At 42.2% G+C, this 26369-nt stretch overlaps 2 protein-coding genes and 1 long non-coding RNA gene across 5 annotated transcripts in view; 1 reads left to right on the top strand and 2 right to left on the bottom strand.

The window, feature by feature from the left end:
- si:dkeyp-14d3.1 (transmembrane protein 132C) overlaps nt 1–12412 on the bottom strand; it is a 140589-nt gene extending 128177 nt beyond the window's left edge. Inside the window, exons 1-2 of one of the 3 annotated variants that reach the window (XM_058637255.1) lie at nt 11821–12412; nt 9892–9962 (exon numbers count right to left, since the gene is read on the bottom strand). Coding sequence is in view for 1 of the 3 variants with exons in the window: in XM_058637254.1 (XP_058493237.1) it covers nt 7004–7049 (46 nt within the window). In the remaining 2 variants the exon portion in view is untranslated. Of the gene's footprint in view, nt 1–7003; nt 7876–9891; nt 10199–11820 lie in introns of those variants that run through there. The other 2 variants (XM_058637256.1, XM_058637254.1) reach the window with 2 other exon arrangements.
- Nucleotides 12413–13254: 842 nt separating this feature from the next.
- Nucleotides 13255–20136, bottom strand: LOC131464665 (uncharacterized). Its single transcript, XR_009241194.1, has 4 exons — nt 20003–20136; nt 19576–19648; nt 17771–17912; nt 13255–15195 (listed from the first exon to the last, which is right to left on the bottom strand). It is a non-coding gene; the product is annotated as an uncharacterized LOC131464665 (long non-coding RNA).
- On the top strand, nt 17818–21508 carry asb6 (ankyrin repeat and SOCS box containing 6). Its single transcript, XM_058637285.1, has 6 exons — nt 17818–17947; nt 18054–18235; nt 18650–18756; nt 18850–18958; nt 19046–19132; nt 20042–21508. Exons 1-6 carry the CDS (start codon nt 17835–17837, stop codon nt 20761–20763), a joined length of 1320 nt encoding a protein of 439 aa, XP_058493268.1. The 5' UTR covers nt 17818–17834; the 3' UTR covers nt 20764–21508.
- The last annotated feature ends 4861 nt before the right edge of the window (nt 21509–26369 follow it).

Below are 26369 nucleotides of genomic sequence, written 5' to 3'. Positions count from 1 at the left end.
CGTCATGAAATAATTCTTGTTTGTGATATCTAGCGATCTGTGCAGGGTGTGACCCCGCCTTTCGCCCTATGTCAGCTGAGATTGACTCACAATAAAGCGGTAGAAGACGGATGGATGGATACCGGAAAGCAGAGAAATAGAGCTTTGCACCCATATACGTGTCATTACGGTAGCCCCTCAGGACCATCCAATCACAGACAAGATTCACACATTTGTGACGTCAGCTTCTCAGGAGCATGTTCCTAAACGGTTGAATAACTGCCAGATATCGAAGGCGAAAGTTATCTTGGAAGAACTCACACATCGAACATTATTTGACAATTCTACAGCCATAAAATCTAAATAATGGTCATAAGAGGCTCAACAAAGTGCAGAAAAGTGAAAAACTTTCTCCATTTTCTCGGTCAATAAGGAGAGCAGCAGTCCCTCGATCAAAGCATATATTATTTAGACACCAGAGTCCAGAGGGCGACTCCCGTAAAAGACAAAATCCTTGTCTTTACCTCGAGCACTATCATGAAGTAGGCATTTATGGTTTTAAGCAAAAATGTTTTTTTCTTTCGCTGCTCTGTGGACAATTCTTCAAATGAAATGAAGCAATCTCTCAATCTCTGTTGATATCAACATTCATTTTACAGCCTTTAATGTCCAACTCTCTTTTTTAAATCTTTACATTTATTACGTGACTCTCCAGTGTATGTTATTAGATCTGAAAGAGCCGTCATTCCCCTAAAGAAAGCTCTACAGAACAGAACAAAGTGATGGTGTGGGAGTGTTGTTCGCTCTCTTTCAGATCACTTGATTTACATTACGCTGAAAGGTTATTGTAGAATTACCGATCTAATGAACCCTTTAATGTGTTACAGTAATATTTAATAGCGATGTTTGTGGTCCCCGGAGGATGAATCACAATGACTTTAATGACCGGTGGCTGTCTATCATGACGCCAGCTACTGTGACACATTAAACTTTCAGCAAACATTGAAATGCCTTTTTCTTTCAGCGCAGCTCAGTGCCCTTCTGTATAGTTTTACTTTTATTGCAAGATTATGGTCACTGACATTTGCATTTAAATGACAAATGACTGTATTTACTCATAAGACACGACGTGCTGTTAATCATAAGGAAAACGTGACCGGTTCACACTTAAAATCCGTGTAAAGCCATAAAAATATCATTACTGACTTTGTCACGCCACAAGAAAATGTGTTACTAACACATGACTGACTGAGTTTAACAACATCAGCAACATTCTCTGCTCGGAAATGGCGAGTTGGACACCTTAAACAAAGCCCTATCCCCAACCTTCACCGAACCACGACTCAAATCTTAGCCTTACAATTCAATGAAATTAAGTTTTGTTCTCCATGAGGACTAATTCACACATTCACAGTTTAGTGGGGACCAAAGAGGGTAAACGCCGCCGTTTAACTGTAAATGCTGCAGCACCAAACGTCCTGTTCAACAAACGTTTTAGTCGCAATTTAACAAGTTGTACAAAACAGTTCTGGCATGGTATGGCACGGCTCTATTTTGCTTTTCCATCAGTGATAGCACCTGGTAGCGCTTTAATGTTTTTTTGTCAACCTAGAAGTCGCTCTCTCACCAGAGAAGAGCTCTCGGTCATCCGGGCAACAACACCCCTGACTTTATTTCTTTTCTGTCGCAATCTGTGGAATGATTGGACATTGGACAGTGAAAGGTGTCTCAAATAGAAGCTGAACATCAGCTCCCTCATCAAAAAAGGGACAGCAGAGGATGAACTTCCTGAGGCAGCTGAAGAAGTTCAACCTGCCTGGTATCATCCAGCTGCAAGCTCCCATCTCTCTCCATGACCTGAGCACCTCCAGGACCCTGAGGCGTGCAGGTACTATCATGACTGACCCCTCTCACACCGGACATCGTCTCTTTGAGACCCTTCCCTCTGGCTGCGGTCCATCCAGACTAAAACTTCACACCACCTCTACTGTCAGTCTCAGGAACCAGCCCTGCCCCCCCCATTAAAACAAACTGTCATCCAGCCCATAATACAGCCGACATTTTATTAATGTTAACAAATGCAGAGTTATGCCTCATATTAACTTAAAAATACTAATTTGGACTAATTAACATTATTTAGTTTGATTTACAGTGGAATGGATGGACTCAACTTACAACAACTTATATTATTTTACTATGATGTCAAGTGAACCCTTTTATTTTGGTTTTTACAGCTATTGTTTTCCTTCTTCTGACTTAAAAAAAACAAGATTTTATACTGGGCATCCAAAATGGCTAAAAATGGGAAAAGTCTGAGAGACACATATTGCATTTTTTTTAAATTAGCTAATAATGTCATCTGAGTTTATGAACTCATTTCTGTGCATCCGTGTACGGCTCGGCTTTAACAGTCTGTAGTGAACTGGCAGTGTCGAGGCGTTATCCCCCCCCCCCCCCCCCCCCCGAGTCTGCAGACAGTCTGGCTGCAAACCGCCCGGCAGATTTATGAGGAGCAGCTCCTCCACACAGACACGAGTATTGTCTGATGATGAGGGAATATCAAAAACACTGCATCAGCACATTTGTCAATTATTACAATGACCACCTCACACACACACACACACACACACACATATTCGCAGCCCCTCCCTTCAAAGCTTTTGCACGGATTTCCTCTATTCACCTTCCCCAATCATGAAATTTGATTAAATTGACTGTGAGATCATGACAGTTATAAAAAGCCAATTAAGACGAGGCAGATGGGCTTTGTGGAAATATAACAGAACATTATACGGATGATATATGAATTTATGGGGGCAAAAAGCCCTTTTTTTAACTCGCTGATTGGAACGCTGTGTGTGCCTCCCACACACACTTTAGATGTAATGTGTATGGGGGAGCCGTACAAGGGATTTAAATGAGTCCACCTACTCGGTGTGTTTCATAAAACGGCCATTAAACAAAGAGTGCACAATGTGACACATATAGCATTAAACGTTTTTGTGAAGGTGGCTAATTTCATAACACTGTTCTCCTTCTGTGAGGAGAAACCACCGAAATGTCACAAATCTCGGACGTGCCTCGCAGCGGCGCGATCAAAGAAAACCACGGCTACCCGTGTTCTCTGACACATAAATAAACACCAGGACTGAGTTAACATGGCATTACAGGTCTTTATACAATGCAAGCTCATTACATTTTAATGACCATATGCTCCCTGGTACAAGTATTACTGATGATGTCGCAGGCTAGAGCGGAATTAAGAACCGGGTAGTTCTCAGATCCACTGGAGTGTTGATGAAGGAAAGCTTCTTGGCTTAGTGGAGATTTTCCTTTTAAATTTCGACAAAAACAGTGTAAATTTGGAGTCGCGTACGTTTGTTATCTGTCAGATTAATATTCTGCCGTTGGACTAATTTGATTTAGAAATTGTTTGATAAGAAACTAATCTATGAACTATGGCGGATTACATAATGACAATTATTAATTAATTAATAACGACCCGTCTAGACTAGCCAGGCCTCCCTTTCCCGCCTTCAGCCTTGTCCAGAATGCTGTCGCTCGCTTTTTAACAAGCGCATGTCCACTATTCTGGCCTCCCTCAATTAGTCTCCCAGTGCCTTACAGACCAGATTCCTGTTGTTTTATAAATGTGCTTTATAAATAAACTGGTTTGGATTGGATCGTTTTCCTTTTTGACACACGTTTATTTTTTTAAAAACACATTTCTGGGCACTGTGTGACCTCTCCCTCTCGTAATTTCTCGGTCCTCACTTGCTGAAGGACATGAATTTCAAGGCTTAAAGGAGCGCCAGAGGCAAAGGATTGAAAACTGGATGTGTGCCACCACCAGTACTGAAGTGCAGTGGATCATTATGAAGACGGTTCGGGATCCAAACTCGTCAGTGGGGGGGGGCGGGGTAGAGCATGAGAATCTCCGCGTGGTTAAAACAATGTTAGCGTCACGCCGGCAAAATAAAGCAAAGCTTGCAGAACAAGACACACTCAGTGACGGGGATAAAGAGGCATGAGGGGGACAGACAGTACAGACTGTGTGCTTACTGCTTAAACATGTAGACGGAGGACTATCCTTGCGTGATCCCCCCTTTGGATCATGTTAAGCTAAAGGATAAGAAAGGGGGGGGAGATTGGATATTCCTCTCAGGAGTCCCAGCGACGTGTCTCATCACAGCAAACCTCGTAGATTCAGAAGTGATAACATTGGATGCACATTGAATTGGAAGGAAATTTGGGAGATGAATATAATTTGACTATTTTTAAAAAAAAACAATAATAATTGAATGCTCGAGCCCGGTCCTCTTTCCTCTGCTTATCCGCGTGTGAAAAACCAAATGCTTTGCTCACGCAGACCCTCGCAGAACACTAAAGTTTTCTGAATCGCAACAATCTCACATTCAGGCGGCGGTAACACACCCACAGAGATCCCCACTCCTGACCATCTAAAAAGCGATGTGTGGAAAGTTTTTCGGCTTTCCATCGACAAACTGAAAAATGACAAATAAAAGATATCAGAAGACAGGAATTAAGTATTTTTTGCCTCCCTCCACATTGCGGAGTTTACAGCCGCTCGTCTATGGAATTGATTTGTGTCAATATTTTCAAACGCTTTTTAAGAAGCTTAGTTTGAAAGTTTGAAAATACACTCGTTCTTTGTGCTCTGTGATTTGTGGTGGTTTTTTGCTTGTGGGCGGGCCTTAGGAAGCTAAGGTTGGACATCCGACGAAATAATTGAAAGTATCTAACTTTCATAATCTGACAGTTCGATATTTACATTTATTTTGTCAGTTGTTGACGGGGGAAACTTGGGGAACGAGATCCAGACGGACAACGACTCCAAGCCTGTGACCACTTCCGGTCCATTGAGCTGTCACTCCAAACCTCTAGCCAATCAGCAGGCAGCTCCCTAAGGCCCACCCACAAACAAAAAACCATGGCGCAAAGTGTATATTCAAGCAATAAAATACGTTTTTTAATGACTAAATCGATATTTTTTTTGCTTCTTAAAAAGTGTTTGAAAATACTGACACAAATCTAATTCCATCGTTGTCAGAATGCTATTATGGACAACATGGTACACACTTTATTCGCAAAGACATGAGGGCGATGAACATCTCGCAGGGGTTCTTCTCAAAACGACTGAAGCCAAGACGAGCTACGCGGCCGAAAAACAAAAATAATAAGGGAAGATTGATACACAATACACAATATTGAACACAACTCCTTAGCCGTTTCTCTTCAAAGCTCATGGATGAACATGCCGAGAACCCTGCATTACTCTGACTAGCTCTAATGTGCTGGGATTTGTCGTTGCTTTCCTGTAGAGGACAACTAGTAGCTAGAATTGGGAGCAGGAACATTATCTAAAAATCCATTGTGCAGGTCTGTCTGGAGCCCAGTAACAGTTCCCTAAACACAGTCACAACAGAGAACCACAATATTTCACTCCCTAATTATGGCTCCAATATGCTGCGCAGGCATTTCTCAAGCATTGGGCCTGAGCTTCTCATTTCCTGGAGTGCGTTATCAATTTCCATCACTGTTCACAGTGAGGAGCCGCGTCTTGTTGCTTTATGACGCACAATGCCCAATTAGGATCCGACTGTGTTGTGAGTGAGAAAGGTCTCGGCTTATGGCAAAACATCATTACTGACACTTCAAGCCAATGAGTCAGCACTGACACCAAGGCATCATCTGTCCGTACATACATGGGAGATGTCAGATGTGGAAAAATATGGCATTTTAATTATAGATTTTATAAAAGTGTGTTAATAGGCTGAAGGCTTTTCTTTAAAAAAATTATAAAATGCGTCTGTTATCCTTAAAAATCATTATTTGCAGTGGTAAAAATGGCTGTTTAATTTCAACATCCTATTTTTGGATGGATGCTTGAGTCTGATATTATCTAACAGGACACTTTTAGCAACTACAACATTCTGGATTAAAGCCAAGAGGGATTCATCAGCTGGACCACCAGCTGCCCTCAGATCTGTGCACTCTGGCTGCAGCCACAGGAGCAGCAGCAGCACACGTGAATGCTGTACTTCCCTCTCCATGTGGCACAAAACCATTGATGCCGCATCATGTGCAGCGAAACCAACAATTACAGTGCATCGTTTAGACAACTCGGAGGTTTTTTAACACAGTTACTGTCGTGCTGTGATTGTAACTAGGAGGATCTCACCTCTGCAGGACTGTGGAACTTTAATCTAAGAACCTGACAAACTGTGAGGTAATAAAAGGAGAGAATAGGACAGATAGTATTTACGGCTGTGGATGTAGTGCAGGCGATAAGCGATAATTAGTCAATTTGAATTTCACACTAAACAAATATAATCCAAAAATGATTCTCAGTGAATGTAAGTATAATACTGTACTACAAGGCACATCTATTCTTCTAAAAAAGGTCAAGACTTTCCTTTCTTTGAATGTAATTAATGCCCTCTCTATGTTGGCGTTAGCCGGGGCTGCCCTGTCTCTCAGGAATCTGACTGAAACATGCAAAAGGGAGAGTATCTAAACACCTGTGCTGGCATCCCAATTTATTTTAGAATTCATTTTTACATCTTACATCCACTCAGGTCACGTTCACTGAGGTTCTGCAGAAAAAATACTTCTTGTGGCACATGGATCCAGGTTAAAACACATTAAACCACTGTCGGTGTTTAAATCTCAGCCAAAAACCCACTTTTTCCACCATAACCATGTGTAAGAGTTGGCAGTTTTATGTTTTATATTTGTATTGCTCTTGTATTGTGTGTTTTATATTAAATTTGTTGTTGTTTTTAATTTTTTTTTAGTTTACATTATTTTATGTATTAAGGTGAAAAATCTGCTACAGAAATACATTTGGATTGGATTTCAGTCATTCAAATCATAGCAGACCAGCACTCTCACACAGAATTAACTGATGAAGTGAATGCTCATTTCCTTATTTATAGTTATTTTCCTGTTGTTTGGTAACAAATATTCACTGTTATTGGAAACATGGCTAAATTTCACTCACCTCCAAAAAGTAACAGTGCCAACTGAAGCGCAAGGATCTGCAACATGTTTTCTTTAGGAAAATAAAAATCCCCAAGAAAATAGGACGGAAGCCGAATTGGCTTAAGTGAAATAACTAAATCCGACTTGCAGCATTTTTGTCCAGAGAAAAAAAAGAAAGATTTTCCTCATACAGTCATTTATGTCAAGAAATAATAATAATTTAAAATAAAATAAAAAACCACTTGGTCAGCAGACTTTTGTCAAGGAAATGTAAGAATTGAGGAAAAGGAAGGAAGTTACGCGCAGCTTTGGAGAACTCTGGAGCATCTTTAGATGTCCGTCTCAAACACTATAATGCGTGTGCTGCGATACATTTCCTCAGAAGTTCTCACTGAGTTGGAATCGGTTTCAAAAAGAAAACACTTAAATAAGAAACGTATCCAAAAGTCCTCCGCCTTTGTATCCTCCAATTTACGCTGGTCCTGAAGTTGGCAGCTGTGCGACGTCTAAAGCCCAACGAATTGGAACGAATGGACCCAGTTCTGGTCCGACTCCGTGTATGGTGTGGTGAACATCAATAAAAGTGGACAACTGCAAAGGTCGGGAAACATCCACGCCCAGAAGTCTTCTCTGCATGAGTGCAACTCCTGCAGCAGCAGCAGCAGCAGAGCGCACAGATCTGCTCCCGGAGCCAAGCGTTCCGCCGCCACTTGCACTTCCCCTTTGGCACCAGGTGGTTTGAGTCTTCTGCTAAAGCCTTCAGCCCGAGCCTGTGGTTATGTAGACCGGCAACAGGCTGCGGGTTCTGTGGAGCTTACGCGCCGTCAGTGCGTCCAATGCGCGTCGAGAGAGGTAGAAAAGGAGCAAAGCCACAGCAGTGACCAGAAGTACAGCGATGGCACACATCAGCAGGCGCGAGGAGGAGGAGGAGGAGGCAGGAGGAGGATGGAGGGAACATCAACATTTATTTTATCATACTTTTAAACAAAGGGAATCATTTAAGCCGATGAATCCAGTGAAAAATCCACATATTTGCAGCTTTTATTTTTTAAAAATCAGTTTCATGTCGACGCCGTTACGCTCCGTGAACAATTCCCTGTAAAAGTTGTTACCGGACAATCCACTTGACTGCATGAATGCACCACTTGGCGGGCACTAGCGACCCCGTGTGGCAGCAGAGCGGAACTAACAGGCGTTGTGCAGCTCAGGTGTGGAGGACATAATGAGACACTGCAATTATTAATCACCTCAACAATCGATTAACCCGTCCATTGTTTTCTGGCTTCAAAATAAAATGAAACATTTAAATGTTTGGTCCACAAACTGAAAGACATTATTCATTTTACTGTCATAGAGAAGCAAAGAAAGCAGCAAATATTCAGATTTAACAGGCTGAAATCGCAAAAAAAACATGTGATTAAATTGATTCAGTGCAAAATAAAAATACTACAATTACACGTCGTTGTTCTGAGAGACGTGTATTTAACGCTACACTTATTATGGCAAGGCAGTGAAGTACTAGCAACTCAAGAAGTCTCTCGTGTCCTTGGTGCACTTTCAGAAACATTCTATAGTCCCTTATATAGACCTTTTCAAATTCAAGGCCATTGTACAAAATACGTCACAGCAAGGACACATCTCTCTCTATATATATATATCTATCATATATACACATATATACACATATATATATATATATATATATATATATATATGAATATACAATACAATGGCAGTAGCTGCAACAAAAATAAATGAAAACACTGAAATTTCTGAAACTGTGTGCAACACAGCAGCAGATTCATTTATTTCTCTGTGCAGGCAGGGAACATGGTCTTGCTACAGAAAGACAAAACCCCATGTGATTTAAATGCATAAAAATGACCGAAATGAGTCCACGGCAGTCAATTAAAGATTGGTTTTCTCGAGGAACATCAGAACCACCGCAGTAGTTCTGTGAGGAAAAGGTCACGTAGTTTAAATGTCTACAAAAAGAAGGCACCGTCTCTAAAATGAACATTTACATTACAAATTCGGCAAACACAATGTTTTTGTTGTGTAGAACTGAAATCTTCATCGTGGGATTAATGTAACATAAAAAATAAATGTATGGTCTGCTCTTACCGCAGAAGAATGTCTTATTATATAAACAGGTATCACAGTCCAGACTCATCTAATTAATGTGCTGAGGACTAAAAAGATTTAAAAAGTATTAGATTTTTTGTTTAAAGAAAAGAACATTGTTACCGAGGTCAGGGTGACTTTGAATCCCTAAATCTGTTTCACTTTTAAATCCAACAGCCTGAAAATGTCATGCCTCCAGCTAAGGCTGGCCAATTATTCAATAACAGAATAGTATATTGTCATATGGTTTATAAATAAGGGTGAATAGATTTGTGAAATAGATGCTTTTCTGCCTCTAAAGACATTTAAAACAACAACTTTTACTCCAACTCCAATGTGCGCAATTTGATCCTGGAAACAAATTCACTCCGACACAGCTGCAAAAAGCATAAGTGGAGGCAAAAGTGTAGCGCAGTCGCTTCCGCGGATTTAATGGTGGACTGGAACATCACTCACGCAGAGGCTGGTTGCCGTCCAAGAGTTGCTCATTCTCATACCCTGACACTCAAATCCCTCGATTCTCACACTACACTGCGGCTCGTTCAACAGCTGGAAATCAGAGCGAGCACCAGACAGAGCCTCCGTGGCTTAGGTTACATGGCCTGTAGCTGTGAGTCATTAAAGAGAAGATCCGACCACCTCTCACTTCTCTCCATATGGTAAGTCCATTTCCCAGGTAACAGTGTAACGAAAGACATTGGCTGCTGTACAACGTCCCATTGGGTTTTGGAAATGTTGAGGTAGTTGCAGTTGTCTATGAGGCAAAGATACGTGTGATTGTACCTGGACAGATGAGACACGTGGATCTGCGCGACAGGTGTTGACACTTTGATGCCTGGAGAAAGATCTGGAACCTGGAAAACAAAAAAGAGCAAAGACTGACACACACGCTACCATCACACCTCCTCACCACATTCTACCAAAGAATGTTCAGCTATAAGGTTTCCTGTAAGGTCGCAGAGTTTCTGCGGATAATAGTAAAAACAGCTGCTGGCGTAGAACCGCAGATTTTAAAAACAGCATATGTATGGGTAAGTAGAAAACACACTAGAGGCCACGCGTTTGAAGTCTGCCACCGTCACCCAGTAACCTTCAGTCGGTCCCCGGGGATACATTCTATCCTTTATATTTCTACATAATGAATAGTCCCTTGTGCCGTCTTTCAGGTGGCATCCTTCAGCCATGACCTTAACCAGCCTCAGTCGCTTGTCCTCCAGCCCGTTAGAAGACAGGAGGCCCAAATTCATCATCACTTTTCATTCTCCTCCCCTGGCCTATCTGATCTATGATAGCATTAATAATAACGGCGGCAGAATGCCCCGTCGCCCTCTGTGCCTTGCCCAGACCGGGTCTGCACAGATTACCACCAGCCATTCACAGCCCATTAAAACTGTATTTACTTATCAGCCTCTCTAGAGCCATCACTCTGTTTTCAAGAGTGATGCCCAGAGGGGAGGCAGAAAGTGACCTTCCAATAGCCTCCAGTGCTGTAAGTCTCCGGTCCCAGATGATGTGTCCTTTGTATCGCTGCCTAAACTCTGCAGAAAGCGCCATGCATTTAAACACTTTGATAACTATGTGACTAAAAAGGCTGCAGCAAACTGGTTACTTTTCACTATCAAACAATTTGATTACTATTTTGTCGATTAGAGAACTTGTCTTTATGCATAAGAAAACACCGATTAAACACCAATTCATTGATTATCAAAATTGATTTTGGAGATTTTTTTTATCTGTAATGGGACAGCGCATATTTAAGAACATATAAATGTAAATATGCAAGAGTATCGGCAAAGCTAATTTGCATCTTCAGTCCCTCAATAACATAACATAACACTAGTAACACAGTGTAACAATAACAGTAATGTGTAGAATAAGCGGCAATGTCCAATGGTGACCATAGATAGATAGATAGCTCACAAGCTAACTAGATAGCTTGATAGATAGCTCACAAGCTAACCCGATAGATAGATAGATAGATAGATAGATAGATAGATAGATAGATAGATAGCTCACAAGCTAACAGCATGCAACTAGATAGATAGCTCACAAGCTAACTAGCACGCTATCTAGACAGATAGCTCACAAGCTAACTAGCACGCTATCTAGATAGATAGCTCACAAGCTAACTAGCACGCTAGATAGATAGATAGCTCACAAGCTAACTAGCACGCTATCTAGATATTTAGCTCACAAGCTAACTAGCACGCTAGATAGATAGATAGATAGATAGATAGATAGATAGATAATAATAATAAACATAATAATCATTTAGATTTATAAAGCTGAATGCTCCATATAACAAAGACATTTGACAAACACTGATCAGTGATGTGAAAACAATCGACGGATTATCCAATTCTGGAAATAATTAGTAGTTAGTATTAATAGTTAGTTGCAGCTGTACACATCAACCTTATTAGGACCAGTCGTCCTCATGGTGACCAAAAACCTGGTCCTAATGAGGCAGAACCTCATTTCTAAGGAATTGGGCTAATATTTGAATTGGTTGGACTGTAATTGGTTATTTTTGAGGCTCTGCAAATGAATGAATGTCAGTGTCTCCTGAGTCTACAGTGACTGTCTGGCCCCAAAAGTCTTAACAAAAATCCTCCTCAGAAATCAATAATACGATGTTCTGTTGTGTTCTGAGCCGTTAAATATTTAATAACAACCTACTCAATTATTGAAGGCGCACATCACCACACTGACCTCTCTGCAGCGGTGGCTGGAACGATTATTACACATGATGATGATGATGATGATGATGATGAGCCTCAGCTGTCACGTCTGTCTGAAGTGTAAACATTGATGATAAAAAAAAACCCGGTGAAAAACTCTGTTTCCGTTCAAAAAACTTTATCAAAACAGTTTCTCCCGGCACGCATTTACTTTCACGTCTGACGACACGTGACTGCTACAGAGGCGTTCCCTTCACCCTGAATCTGACCTGACAGGCACATCAGCTGAAGGACATGACTAATGTCTAAGTTTTGTGACAGGAGGTTTTGGTTTGATATTCATTTGTTTTGCTTTGTTTTTAAATGGTTCTGAGCAGACACACACACGCTGCCTGAGGCTCCACACTCCTGTGAGCCTGAGGTCACTCATTGTGATCAACCACACTTCATTCTGTTTTTAACCCTGAGATGCATGAGTGGGCTTTTATTCTATAAGTCTTTTTATATTTTCATATCCCAGGTATTCCTCGTAAAACATGTTTGTGACATGAGGCCATTTGCAGTTTTTGTATCACTACCTCAATTTCCATAAGCATTTCCTCCTAGGAACTCTGTGACTGTCAGTATAAAGTGTTACCCTAAGTAAAAATCACTCTTATGTTGACCAAAATATAATAAAAATCATCATCTTTAACCAAAATTAAAGACATTTCTTAAGTATATTGCAAAAATGCATTGATATCTATCTATTTTTATATATAACTATTTTTCAAAATGTATATATTTATCAGGCTTGTCACAACAAAAACAAGTTCTCTGGGTCTCAGCTGCTTAAATTTGAATATTATTATCTGTTTTTTATTTTAAGATTCTGGTCTGTGTTCACATGACCGCGTCTCGGCTCACATTTATGCTCCATGTCTCCTGTTTTTACTCCCTCCCAAAGGCCTCTGACCTTCACTGAACTCTGACTCTTGGTGGACAACAACGTGCACATGAACCGAAGCATTTCAACCAATTATTGACTCGCATTAAAACACAAGAACACATTCCCCACACTTAGGGTTTCTCACTGCGGTCCTGGGGACACAGTACCCTGCATGTTTTAGATGTTTCCCTGCTTGAGCACACCAGATTTAAAAAGGTGGCTCGTTATCAGGTTTTCTGCAGCGCTTTACTGATGAGCTGACCATTTTAATCAGGTGTGTTGGAGCAGGGAAACATCTAAAACATGCAGGACCAGGATTGAGCACCGGGCTGACAGGAAATGGTCCTTTACTGTGACTCATTCTCGGGTGCTTTTCTTCTCGCCACAGTTAAAAACAGTGGGGTGCTGCTGATGTCGCTCCATATCCATCATGGTGTTTGCTGCAGTGTTGGCCAGATCGACATAAAATACTAATAATAGGTCAGTGTTTTCAGCCGTTTGTGGAGCTGAGTTTTATTCGATTTTATTTGTAATACTGTTGATTTTATTGCATTCTGTGACTTCCCTGCATCCATTTTCTACCGCTTTATCCTCCACAGGATGGGTCGCAGGGCCACATATAGAGACAAACAGACATTCAACCATTCACTCTCACACCTATGGTCAGTTTAGAAGTGTCCAATTTACCTAATCCCCATATTGCATGTTTTTGGACTGTGGGAGGAAGCCGACGCACGCACACACGGGGAGAACATGCAGAAAGGCCCTTGTTCCAACTAGGGCTTGAACCCTTGCTCTATTAGTCGTTAGAAGACAAATGTGACAGTGCTATCAACTTAGAGTGCTTCAGTGCGTCGTTCTGTTTGCCCCTCAGGTTCCCGTCAGTTGAACGCGCGTGTCTTTGCCGTTTGACTGACAGCTGAGTAATCACGATCGCATACGTGGAACGAGGTGAACTCATTTTTTTTTTATTCTCTCTGACGCAGACAGTTATTCCTTATCAGCTGGGATGTGTCATGGTCTACTTTGGGTGTGCTTAACTTCCCCTGACCTTTTAAAAAAGGGCTGATTATTTCCCTCCACAATCTTCACTCAGCAATATGCTGCCAGCACAAAAGGATATTAGGGCCTCAGACTTGCCAGTCTGATAATTTCAGCTAAAACCACAATGTCATGCCACTCTTTTATCATTCCACCGCCTCTACGGTCACCTTCACCTTCACCATTGGTATTCTATCACTTTTCACCACAGCAGCCTCTTCAGCAGCCGAGTGTGTGTCCTGTTTCACTCCTTCTCAAAAATAAAGTACTTTGCAGCCGCGGTAATTAACTTCTCCTTTATGCATCGCCCCCCTGGGACAAATTACACAGCTTTGTGTACCCCAACAATATTTTTTTGGCAAAGTAAATCTCCTCAGCGTTAGGAGACTCCCGCGCTGGAGCTGCCGCGGCAGCTGTGTGATAAAAAAAATACAGGGAATCCAACAGGGACCAACAGGTCTAAATGTTTAATAGATTCTTACTTTACTCGGGGTAATCTTGTAATCAGAGGTTCTAGGGGGTCACATCTATCTCCCGGGGAACCAATAAAAGTCTTATTGTGTCTTGCTTCCTTTCACCTCAGGAGGAAATGTGAACCAGATAAATGATGGCCTTGTCTCGAGAGAGGCTCAATCTATTGCCAACGATTTGTAGCCAACAAAGTAATTCCGATACCATTCTTTGTATTGATAGATGGGGCCTAAATTTAATACCGAGCCAATTTACTCATAAGGGATGTCGGAATGGAAGGGCTGTTATCTCCCCGCGGGTTTCCCCTTCTTTGCTTCTTTCCCCTCCGAACCAAGTCATGGCAGGAAAAACACACATCACAGACAGTGGTGTTTTTTTGCCTGCCATTATTCTTCAAGACCTGTAATCCTAGTGGGTTGTTTCACAGCGTACAGTACCGAGAGGGGCTGCATTTCTCCATCAGTGTGACATTTTCATGACTTTGTGGGGATTTTGTTTGATTATTTTAAGCCTGACAGATGACTAAGCAAAAAAGAAAAAGGAAAAGCCCTCAAACAAGCTCACCATTGAAGTCCTGGTAAGTAGTGCAATTCCCCCCCGGGGATAGCGGCTTAGGGGATTGTTCAGAATCACTTAAAACGTACATTCTGGTAACCAACCAGGCACGGCACTAAAAATACACCGCTTTTTGAGTGACAAGGGCATAAATGTTCTCGAAAACCTGCATCATTATACGCCGGGGTCCTAGGAGGAGATCGTGCACCTCAAATACACTCTTGTCATGGCCAAACAGTGGATGCACCATGCTGTTACTGTTGTTTGACAAGAAGCAGTGTGCTTCTTTGACCACATGGTGCTAAAGGTTCAAATTAACCCCAGAGTGCGAGGAGAGATTTGTCTGCTTCGCCAGGGAACCTCGGCAGGTGTGTCTGCAAAGATTGTACGAGTCACTGTACCGGCAGATTTCTGAAAGAAAGAAGACGTACAGCACATTATTCATGAGCACATGGTTTTGAAAACGAGGCTTGAACACAGCAAAGGAGACTTAGATAGCATTAGAGGGATTCTGAGCAATCTGCTGTATATTCAGTGAGCAATTCTTTATTGATTGGGTGACTTGGATGTGAAAATAATATCAGGTCTTATGGGTGACAACGCTGGGATTCATCAAACCTTGTTTTCCACTCCGGAGGAGAAGCACCAGCCTTGTCAGTCAAAGAGGTGATCAGTGCTATTTGTTTGTCTACATTTTTATGACGGCTTATGCTTGTTTTCATGCATGTGTAAAACTGTGCACTCGTGCATGTCCTGTATAATAACAGATGGGGGATCTGTTTACTTGTGCTGCACTGCTGCCACCTAGTGACAGAGTTTGAATCAACCACTTTGTGTGTCTCACCTTGGTTGTACATTCTACAGTATTGCTTTCTTTTCTTTTTTTTAAAAGAATGAAACATTATTTTTAGGGTCTTTCTCTTTGTCCGCTACACAAACAAGTCTATAAATAAAGTATCATGATCAAGCAAAAAGGATTTCCAGCTAAACTTCACAAACAACATGCAGCCTGTCAGCAACAACATTATGTCACTTTATAAATATAAGTAAAAACATGACGTCCTTTGTGAGAGGAACCCTCCAGAGGAAGCCATCTGTCACCAAAACCAGACACTGCAGGGGTTTGTTTGCTAATCAGGACAAAAGAGAGTCTTAACAACCAAATGCTGTGAGCATAATGGAGTATTTAAAAAAAATAAATAAATAAAAAAAGTCTGAACATTGCTGTGTGTGTGCCATATGGACAAATGAAAGTTGTTTGTACAGCAATATGTTTCGTTATGTTCACATTTGTTTTTTAGTGAGAACTAAAAACTGTCAAATTTCCGCTAATTAATGACAAGATTGGTAGAAAGAAAATGAAAATAAATAAATAAAACGGTTTATTAAACACATCAGAACATGGGAGGTGCGATATTATGAATTGTGATGTGTGTAATTTGTCACCAACAGCCATATTCAGTTTACAGTATTACACATCCATTGTCTACTGCTTTCTGGCACCGTTTCTGTCTGACTTATGACTGATTATAATCATTAGCAAGTTGTATTCATTTTGTTTGATATTAAATCTTGGGAGGTATAATGTAAATGTAGTATTTTTAAAGTCCTGTAATGTGTGTGTGTGTATTATCAAAGCTTTGCACCACAGGGCAGTATTTAACTTTCTTTTTTTTCTTCTGCTTTACTTACATGTTTGCACCTCTGCTGAACTTCCCTTTTATGCTACAACAATTGTATTAATAGTAACCTTTTGCAACACACATTTTAAATGTCAAACCACTGCTTCTTCACCTTTTATCTTTGGGCGCATGATGTCTAGTTGTTAACAGAGGCAAGGCTCTGTCAAAAAAAACTCAAAATTAACCAAAATTCAAAAGTAAATATTAAAGAAATACTCAGAATATCAATTTCAAGGTGGGTGCCTTCGCCAACACATCATCTTCGTATTCAGTTGAAGAAGGAGGGCGTAAATAGGAACCCTTGATACCGTTGTGCTTTTAAGGGGAACGTAAACACCGGCGGACTGATGTGGGCGCTGTGTGTGTGTAGCTTCCTTTTTAGAAGAAAACGAAACAGACGTGAGTTAATGTCACTTTCTATTAACTTGACGTGTTAAAGTTGACATTGTTGACAACAATCCTCCTAATACTACAACATCGGTAAGTAAAATAGTACTAGCTATAGGTAATCTAGCTAACGATGCTAGCACCGCTTGTGACATTTCACATTTAGTCGCCAACGATTTAACTCATTTCTTGGGGGTAAAAACAAAAACCCAGTTGTGAGTTCAAGCGTAAAAATGCAAGAAATAAACGTTAAATTCTCAAGGAATATATTAAATCTTGTAAAGCGACACAAAGTGATTGTGTTAGCCTGTTAGCGTCAAAGTTTCGCCGGTTTTCTTTATGTTTACCTCTCCTGAGCTCACGAGATAATAGAAAGTTTCCGATGTTATCATTCGTCTATAACCCTTTGCAATATCTGTTAAATTTAGGGTGCGAATCATGACATCATTGCTTTTATAACACCACTATTAAGCAACAAACCCACCCAATAGTCTTATGTGGTTGAATGATCTGATGCTAATTACATTTGCAGAAACAGGTGAATTATTTTCTGTCTGAGATCACGTTTTAATATGCGGTTGTAAACAATATATACATTATGTTTGTATGCACTCATCACACCTGAATTTACTGTATGTAGAGCGGCAGCTATTAGATTCTTAATCGATTCATCTCTTGATTATTTTCTCGATTAATCGAGTACTTGTTTGGTGTGTAAAATGTTGAAAAGTGTCTCGTTCACAAGCCAAATAAAAACAGATTTAAGAAAGCAAAGGGTAAATATTATGTATGAAAAGTGTCTAAAGTGATCAGGTTAGTCTATTAGTGTTGCCTGAGCTCATGAGATAAGGTTAAAGGGAGCTGAACTGAGATAAGAGCCACTAAAATGACGGTCATCCTCTCTGGTCCTGACCCACCCTGTTGTTCCTGCTCTGTGGCTCCAGAGTCTGACTTGCAGCGACTGTTGTGAGGAGCAGAGCCATGCCTTTCCTGCATGGGTTTCGACGGATCATTTACGAGTACCAGCCCCTGGTGGATGCTGTGATGTGTGTTCTTGGGCTGGAGGAAGGAGACAGTGACAGTCAGGAGGACGGGTAAAAAGCTGAACCCACAAATGCTATTTCATTGATTATTTTTCTTTTGTCATTGATGTAATAAATGTTTTATTTCCTTTTTTTTTTCCCCCACACATAAATGCAGAGTCATAAGCCCGGAGGACAAGTCTGGTCCCTGTAGTTCTCTGGTAGAGCTTCTGGAGCGAGAGTCTCAGTCTGAGGTGTTTGTTGAAGGCATCAGCTATGCTTTGTTTAAGGTGGCAGAGAAGGGACTGGTGCCCGCTGCTGAAATCCTTCTGCGCTACGGAGCTTTTCTCAACTTTGAAGGTGAGTAGTGATATGGGGGCGTGCCTTAAGTTATTTGTAAATTATAACAGTTAGGGATTTCCGAATTTTGTTTTATCCGTGCCTTTTTGTAGTCTGATTACTTCTTTGATAAAATAAATAGCCTCAAGTGGCTAAATTATCATTCCAAAAGATGGAAGCTGGAAAAGGATATAATAGCACAGTTATAACATAGTTCAAGTTATTTTCAAGGGAATTAGTTGGAAATTAATTAGTTTACTATCTTTTTTAACCCCACTTTTTTGCCTCATGTCAGCTGGGATTGGCTTCAGCTCAAGAGTATAAATGTACTATATATATAATATATATATATATATATATATATATATATATATATATATATATATTCCCCCTTATGATGAAGACTCTTCTATAATTTCGGTTTCCATTCTCCAGACCCAGTGTCCTACTACAATCCCCTACATATATCAGTTTTGCGAAACAAGCCAGAAATGGTGAAGCTGCTGGTCGGACGTGGAGCAGACATCGAAAAGAGGGACCGGGTGAGGCAAATGAAATAAGTCATCTGTGTCATCTTTTCACTAAACCGTTTGTTGCCAACGCTGTGTGGTTTTATTTTTAACGTTCGGTGTTAGGTCCATGAGAGCAGTCCCCTGGATCTTGCCACTGAAGAGCCGGAGCGACTGCTCTGCCTGCGCACGTTGCTGGACTTGGGCGCTGACGTTAACGCAAGAGATAAATATGGTGAATTTATGTTGCTCAGCTAAAACTCATCCATTCATTCATTCATTCATTCCATAAAAGTGATTGCTTTCTTTTTCAACTCCAAAGGAAAAACACCTCTGCTCCATGCGTTGGCATGCAGTGATGGCCTCATAGTGCACAACACAGAGAACATCCAACTTCTTCTTCAGAGAGGTACTGACGTGAGATGAGACTCACTTCCCTTTTACGTTCTTGTCCACTTTTATAGCGTATTTCCACCGGCTTCCACTAGCATAGTACCTGGTACTGTCCCCAGACTGCCGGCCACTGAATGGTCAGAGAGTAGTCACTGGAAGAGACGTCAAACCCAGAAATCGAGCCGCACAGGGCCGAAAAATCCTAAAAACGTGGGTTAATCTCCAACAACTACCAGGGAAATGTCTAAAATCTCAATATTTAACAGAGGAGTCTACAGTTCGGCACCATAGTATCGCCTCAGCTCGCTTGGAACCACGCCAGAGCATGTACTACAAAAAGTACCTGGTTCCAGGTACTATGCCAGTGGAAATGCCAAATAACTGTGCCGTGCCGTGCCGAGGTGAGCCAGTGGAAACGCGCCATCACTGTTATTGACTGAATATTATGAAGAATCTTACCTACAAGATGCTGATGACCAGAAATCTTTAAACTGTATCCTCGAGATTTCAGAGCTCCTTCATTCACTGCAGTCTGCAGAAGATTCAGTACACAGAAATTAGAATTTTTTTTTTTTGCCAGAGCCCAGTTTGGAGAAACATGAATAGACCATAATTAATTCAGAAAGCCAGAGAACATTTTTAAGCTGAATTATAGAAAATATCAAATCCTGTTTATATTCCCTATCTCAGTATCTCTACTCGATTCCTGGAGGAAGCAGCAATATGTCGTTTGAAAAGCTTCGACCAACAAATACCAAATGGTTCTATTTCTTACTTAAGAACTTTACATGAGAGTTTAGTTGGTGGTAATGTACAGAAAAACACACTTGTTGGCATATCCCAAATCAAATTGCATGTCAAAAATGTTTTAATTTAGATGTATTACCCAAATATTTCAGCTTGAGCGACTCTCTCTCCCCTGCAGGAGCTGACACGGGTGCCGTCACTGAAGACGGTGAAACCGTGGAGTCCTCGTTGGTGTTCCTGGTGAAGGAGGCTCTGGAGGCCAGCGAGGAGGACGCCGCCGAGATCGGCAACTTCTGCGTGAAAACCGCGCGGCTGTTGCTGACTCACGGGATGGACCCCAGCTACTGCAAGAAAGAAGACTTTGAGCCCTCGCTGACACACACAACCCTGGAGCACTTTGACCACCTCTTTCCTTTGGCTGTGCTGTTGATCCAGAGCGGAGCGTCTCTGGTTTGCTCCCATCACGGCAACTCCTGCTGGTCAGGCTACAGCCTCCTTTTCCAGCGGCTGCAGACGGCCCTGCAGCACTGCTCTGAGCAGAGTCACGCCTCCGAGCTCCTGGAGCAGGCTGAGATGTTGCTCGACTTGGCGAGGGTGAACTTCCCCACGCTGCACGTGCCTCTCAGGGTGGATCTCCCCGCGCCCGGCCGGGACCCTCACCCCTACGCTCAGGCTCTTGCGGACCTGCACGACCACGCCGTGGAGCGTGACGCCGGCCCTCCGCCGCTGCAAAGCCTTTGCAGGATTTTCATCAGGTCCCACCTGGAGCCGTGGCCCCTGGAAGACAAAGTGAAAGCCTTGCCATTACCAGACCGACTGAAAGACTTCCTGCTGCCTGAGCTTCAGTATACACCAAAGCCTGGCTGGGACTGCTTCAAGCCCCAGCAGAGCCAACGCTGATAGCCTAAACCCACTGGCTCGTTTTTTTGTTCTTCCTATAATTTCAAATGGAAAAACCTAACAGGCGTGATATCATTTGAAGATATTGCCTGGGGACATGTACATATGTTAATCTGAGCCTAACAAACCATCAAAGCCTATCTTCAATTCTCATTTTTGCGTCGTCGGTGCCAAATGTACAGGCACAAGATGTGTATATGTTTACTTTTAACATATAAATTGATTGTATTTTGAAGTGTAGCGTACGTTCACTTCACAGAAAATGAATGCGCACGCTCAATTATGTGTAAAAAAAGAAGTTGCAGCACAAAATGGAAGCCACCAGATGGCAGTGTTGCTCCTGCATATCAAAAGTGGCTCAGACACCAGGGTCAGAGATTTAGTTATTCTCAGTGCAGCCTATTAAAGTTGTTCTAGCGCAGCAGAGTCCATCTATATTTTATCTCCTCAACGTGATGGTGATGTTTTTGGGGGATGAAATGAAATCTTCTCGCTTTCTTTTTTTTGGACCATTAAAATAGTCGTGTGTTTCAGTAACGGCGTCCTGATCATTTATAGCGTCTTAAAGATGTTTTTGCCAATTATTGTTTTCAATTGACCAGATAGTGGCAGTGCAGCACTGACTGCGAGCCCCGTATCTGTTAAAGGGGGTAAAAATTGCATTTCCCTCAGGGTTGTGTGCATAAACCAAACATCAGTTGAGAGAATGCTTAAAAGAAAGTGGAATAAAAATGTGCAGAAAGCGTGTGCTGGTTGATGTTTTTTCGTTCTTTTTACTGTGACACGATGTAGCTGCAGTGGCTTTGTTGGTGTGGAAAGTTTTAACCGAGCATTGTTGCTGTGTTTAAACTGAGGTGAATTTTCCTCTTTTCTTCCCGGCACATCCTGTAAAACAAACAGTGGCCTGCAAGAAGCATGTTGTGATGGTCCAGGAACATCATGTGTGTGTTTGCAATCATGTGTGTATGTGTGTGTGTGTGTGTGCTGAGCTAACTAAATAGGACATTGTGTTACACAACTAACCCCTTCCTGACATTGCTGAAGCTGGAGTGGCTCCAAGGCTTGCAGGCGCTCGAGCTCCTCTTGGTTATCTAGGTCACAGCCTCTGAGGAGAAGAGCCTCAGCAGCAGCAGCAGCAGCAGCAGCAGCAGCAGCAGCAGCAGCAGCAGCAGCAGCAGCAGCAGCAGCTCTGCATGACACACGCTTCACTCTCCTGTCTGACTGAATCTCCCTGCATAGGCTTGACAAAAACTCTACACTGGCCTTGGTCAAATGAGAGAGAGAGGGAGAGGGAGGGAGAGGGGGTGCAGGAGGCAGAGCAGTGAGAGGAAAACGTTAAAGATACAGTGGCAGGACACATGGAAATGGCAACGTTGGATTACAATCATACAGCGCACTCGATGTAAGAACATAATCCACCGAACTAACAATAACAAACGTTGGAAGAGAGAGGGGGGAGAGAAAAAAACAGCTTTCTTCCAGAGTCCAATCCCTGCACGTAGAGAGTGATAGAGAAGAGATAGAGGAGGGGGGGAGGGCTAAGCCAGTGCTCTCCATCCAGCATTTATTGGAAAACAGTGCGAGTGAAGCTTGGTACTGAAATTAGTTATTGATCTATTCTCTCCCTGAAGCCCATGGGTCTTTCCCACCACACCTGCTCATTCTCTGGCAGCACAACCCATTGTGTCTTTCTCTTAAGTTTCTTCAGAATCCCGTCCTTGTAGGGCAGAACTTCCACATGTGCTGGAAGTTTCATGTTGAAAACCGACATAAACGATTGCGCTATGGTGTTGCTTTAGTTCATGCCCTCTGTGTTTAAATTGTGTAAAAAAACAACTCTGCAATGTCTAAATAAATAAATAAATAAACTAGTCCCTGACACCATTTTTCCTCATCGTCCGCGCCACAGACTAAAAATACAGTCTTATTCATGTTGCGTTCTGTAAATAAAAAAGAAATAAATGAAGGAATTCAATGCAGTACAAGGGCATTTTAACATTTAACACATCAGAGTGTCTTTTCAAAATACATTCACAGTAGAAAATGCTGTTGTGCTGACCTGGAGAATAGTTGCACTCTTTTTTTTTTTGATAATGTTGATGAAAAATTCATCAGAAACAACACATTAATGCTTGTTTATTGATGTCTACACTGTAAAAACTCAAAGATTCAAAAATGCATGGTAAACACGCCCAACTCACAATGCGCTGCCTAATACGAGTCAGGACTGCTAATTTCAAGACACTTTGTTTCTAATCTCACTTCAAGTAGGTGTTGGACTTTAATCTAGACCAGTGTCACAATCATAGAACTAAAAATGAGTTAAATACACTTGAAACAAACAAAAAAGATGCTACTTTTGAGGGGAAACTACTATTTTTGAGCATCATAAGCTTATTCTGAGACACAAAAACATCACAATAGTAGTAAAATGAGTCACTCTTCTTTTGTTTCAAGAAATCTCACCAAGAGAATTTTCACTTGTTCAAATTGGCAGGGTTTTTTTTGCTTATTACAGACAAAAAATATCTAGTATTCATTTTCTTTAGAGGGGCCTTTTTTGGCACGAGTTCCCGGGGTTACCATCACTGACTGGGTGACACCGTGGTCTGTTGCCAGGGCCTTTTTTCCTGCACACAGCAGCGTCTGTGCACAGCGTTGCATCTCCTTGTCTTTCACGAGACGTCGTCTAGACACGGGATAATTGCAGACAGCACTGAACACTCAGCTGCTGCCTGAACCCTCATGGGAGTTGAGGTGGACTTTGGAGAGAAATGGCCAGGCAGGCAGGCAGAGCAGTGCTGCGAGGGTGGGGCGGGGGGGGGGGGGGGGTCACACAGGGGCGCACTCACACCCCCTTTAGTTTTGGAGTCGATGTGTTCTGCCTGAGCATCTCTGGGCTCCGAGAGGAAAGAGAACAGAGACCAGTGAGGCACACATTGCTCATGACCGCAGATGTGGTGACTTCACCGGAGAAAAATCCACCCCGTCCTTTTGCTCCGCTCGTGCTCGCTGAAATAAATGAAAGTTCCTTCTTTTTTTTTTTTTTGACTGCATATCAACATATTCTTACTCGTAAAAGGTTCCTTGTTGATTTTGACAAAAACATACAAATGACAGGAAGTGAGGACATTTTGGCCGCTCCTCACCACTTTTAAGGGCTTTTTCACAGTTAAGATGTGGTTGGTTAAACACTTTAGATTAGGGAACACATACTAGCATGCATTAGTTGCTTAATTAGTCATTATTAAGTACTTATTAATGCCTTATTCTGCATGGCCTTATTATACAACCAGTAAGCCATTAACTAAGAGTTTTCCGTCAATAATCTCAGAAGTATTGCTTATTAGTAGTAAGTAAGGAAGTTGTTGCTTATGGACTTTATAAGGTGGTAGTATCACATGAATAGTTATTCTCCCTTAATAACACCTAATGAATATGGTCCGTTATTACATAACAAAACACAACAGTGTTAATAGTGTCCAAATAAATAATAATATATTCCCCATACTAAAGTGACATCTTGATCACTACTAATTCACTAGTAGTTATGAACCAAGGAGGCAACTTTAGATTAGGGAACATGTATTTGTTAATAATAAGGCATTAATAGGTACTTAATTAAGAGCCAATATGTTACTAATTTACATACCAATAAGCAACTAATTAATTATGAATATGTGTACACAACTTGGTAAATGCTGTACAAAATAAATGGAAGTCAGTGCAGTATCTGTGGAAGAATACCTGTGTGTGTGTGTGTGTGTGTGTGTGTGTGTGTGTGTGTGAAATCCTGTGGGAACATTTTTGAAGAACCAGTATAGTCCTTATAGGGGCTCAAAACCTGGTCCTCATTTCTGAAAATCTGAGGCTCTGGTTAGAGTTTGGAAAACAGTTGTGGTTAGGGTTCAAGCTGGGGTTAGGTCGAGATTCAGGAATACGGGCTTTGTGTAAACATGTTTTTGTATGTTTTAGGCCAGTGGTAGTTATGGTTAAGATGAGAGTAAGTCTCCAGGTAAGTGAAGGCAAGTCCTCTGAAGTCATGGAAACCAGACTCTGTGTGTGTGTGTGTGGGGGGGGGGGGGGTTGTCGGTTGTCGGTTGGTCTGTGAGAGATGGTCGCAGGTCGCCGGGTTCACCCGGGGCATACGACTAATCTCAGTGGGGGTGGACTGGATCCAGGATGAGTGGATCCTGTCGGGACAGGCCACCTTCTCATTCTGCTCCAGGTGCTGCTTCCTCCTTTTGATTGACACATTGACCGTTCACACTCAGCAGCCTGCAATGTTTTCTTCAGCCAGTGCTTTAAAATAAGGTCTAAGGGGAGGGAGGGGGGGCGTGGTGTTGCATATTCTACCTTTATGAGGTAAATGTGTTCATTTACTTTGTGTCCACTTCTCTACAGTTTTAAATATCCCTGTCTACAGCTCCAGAGGAGGGTTGGGGGTTGGGGGTTTGGGGTTTGGGGGGGTCATTTCATTTCAAAGTGTGGCACACGCAAAAGTTCCAGTTTTCATCCTCAAAGTCCCAGTTTAGAAACACACACAACTCCGACACCCTCCGCATTTCTACGACTGACGCCATTTCACAGAAATTCCAGACAACTGGCGCCGGAGCTCTGCCTCCACGCAGGACATGATGAATAGGACACACCCTTGGTATGCTAGTGAATGGTAGAATATATGGCACACTGCAGTGCTACAGCCTAGATTCATTACAGCGTTCTCTTCCCTGTGTGCCCCGTGTTTCTCTCTCTGCTTTTCTCCCCCCTTCGCGTTTCATGCTGCTCGCTCGCCTATTTTTAAAAAAAGCCTGAATTTGAGTGAAATGCACCACGGCACCAGCAAGGCGAGAGCTACAGCTCTTTTCCAGCACTGGTTCCCTGATCCACCTCTTTGTTGTGGTCTATGCATGCCTGCTCTAGTCACGTGACGCGCGTCTCCATGGCAACTCGGGTTTGAGTAATCATTTGCGTTACGACCTTTATTCCCTTGAGGAAAGGGGAGGGGGAGGTTAGGCTGAGCCTGTAGAAAGCGGGAGCAGGAGGGAAAGAGAAAAGGCAGGCAGAAGGGGAGCGGCGGAGAGGCACGGGGAAGGAAAGTAGGCAGAAACAGTGGCTGGAGAGGGGAAATTTAGCTCTATTTTGCCTTTAATTCTTTCTATTTTATCGCTGCGTCGTCACACTGCACACTAACCTCTAAAAAGCGCCCTGCTACTTTCTTGTCTGCTTCACTTTCACCATCATATCTCGTGTTCTGGGACTGAGAGTGTGTGAGTGTGGTGGCAGGAGAGGCAGCAGCAGGCATGTATGTTTCATAAGGGCCTCACACACACACACACACACACACACACACACACACACACACACGCACACACACACGCGCACACACACGCGCACACACGCCTCCCCTTCACGAAGCAGTCCTGTGCCACATGTGCAAGTCTCAGCAGAAACAGATTCTGTATGTTCCTGTTTCTCGCTCTCCCGGCTGTGTTGTCATGGTTACCGAGCTAGTCCACCAAGGCACTGCTGCTTCTCTCACTCTCCCTCCCTCCCTCCCTCCCTCCCTCTCTCTCTCTCTCCATCGTTGGGTGATTCAACCCATC

The sequence above is a fragment of the Solea solea genome, chromosome 8 (genome assembly GCF_958295425.1).
Source record: "Solea solea chromosome 8, fSolSol10.1, whole genome shotgun sequence".
NCBI classification, from domain to species: domain Eukaryota; kingdom Metazoa; phylum Chordata; class Actinopteri; order Pleuronectiformes; family Soleidae; genus Solea; species Solea solea.
The sequence above is the reverse complement of the archived record's forward strand: the minus strand, read 5'-3'. Positions and strand labels throughout refer to the sequence as shown.

What these genes read in the sequence shown, in the direction of transcription:
- asb6 (XM_058637285.1), top strand. Translation starts at nt 17,835, where the DNA reads ATGCCTTTCCTGCATGGGTTTCGACGGATCATTTACGAGTACCAGCCC. An exon ending in ACATCGAAAAGAGGGACCGG is followed by an intron (nt 18,757 to 18,849) that starts GTGAGGCAAATG and finishes GTTCGGTGTTAG; the next exon opens with GTCCATGAGAGCAGTCCCCT. An exon ending in TAACGCAAGAGATAAATATG is followed by an intron (nt 18,959 to 19,045) that starts GTGAATTTATGT and finishes TCAACTCCAAAG; the next exon opens with GAAAAACACCTCTGCTCCAT.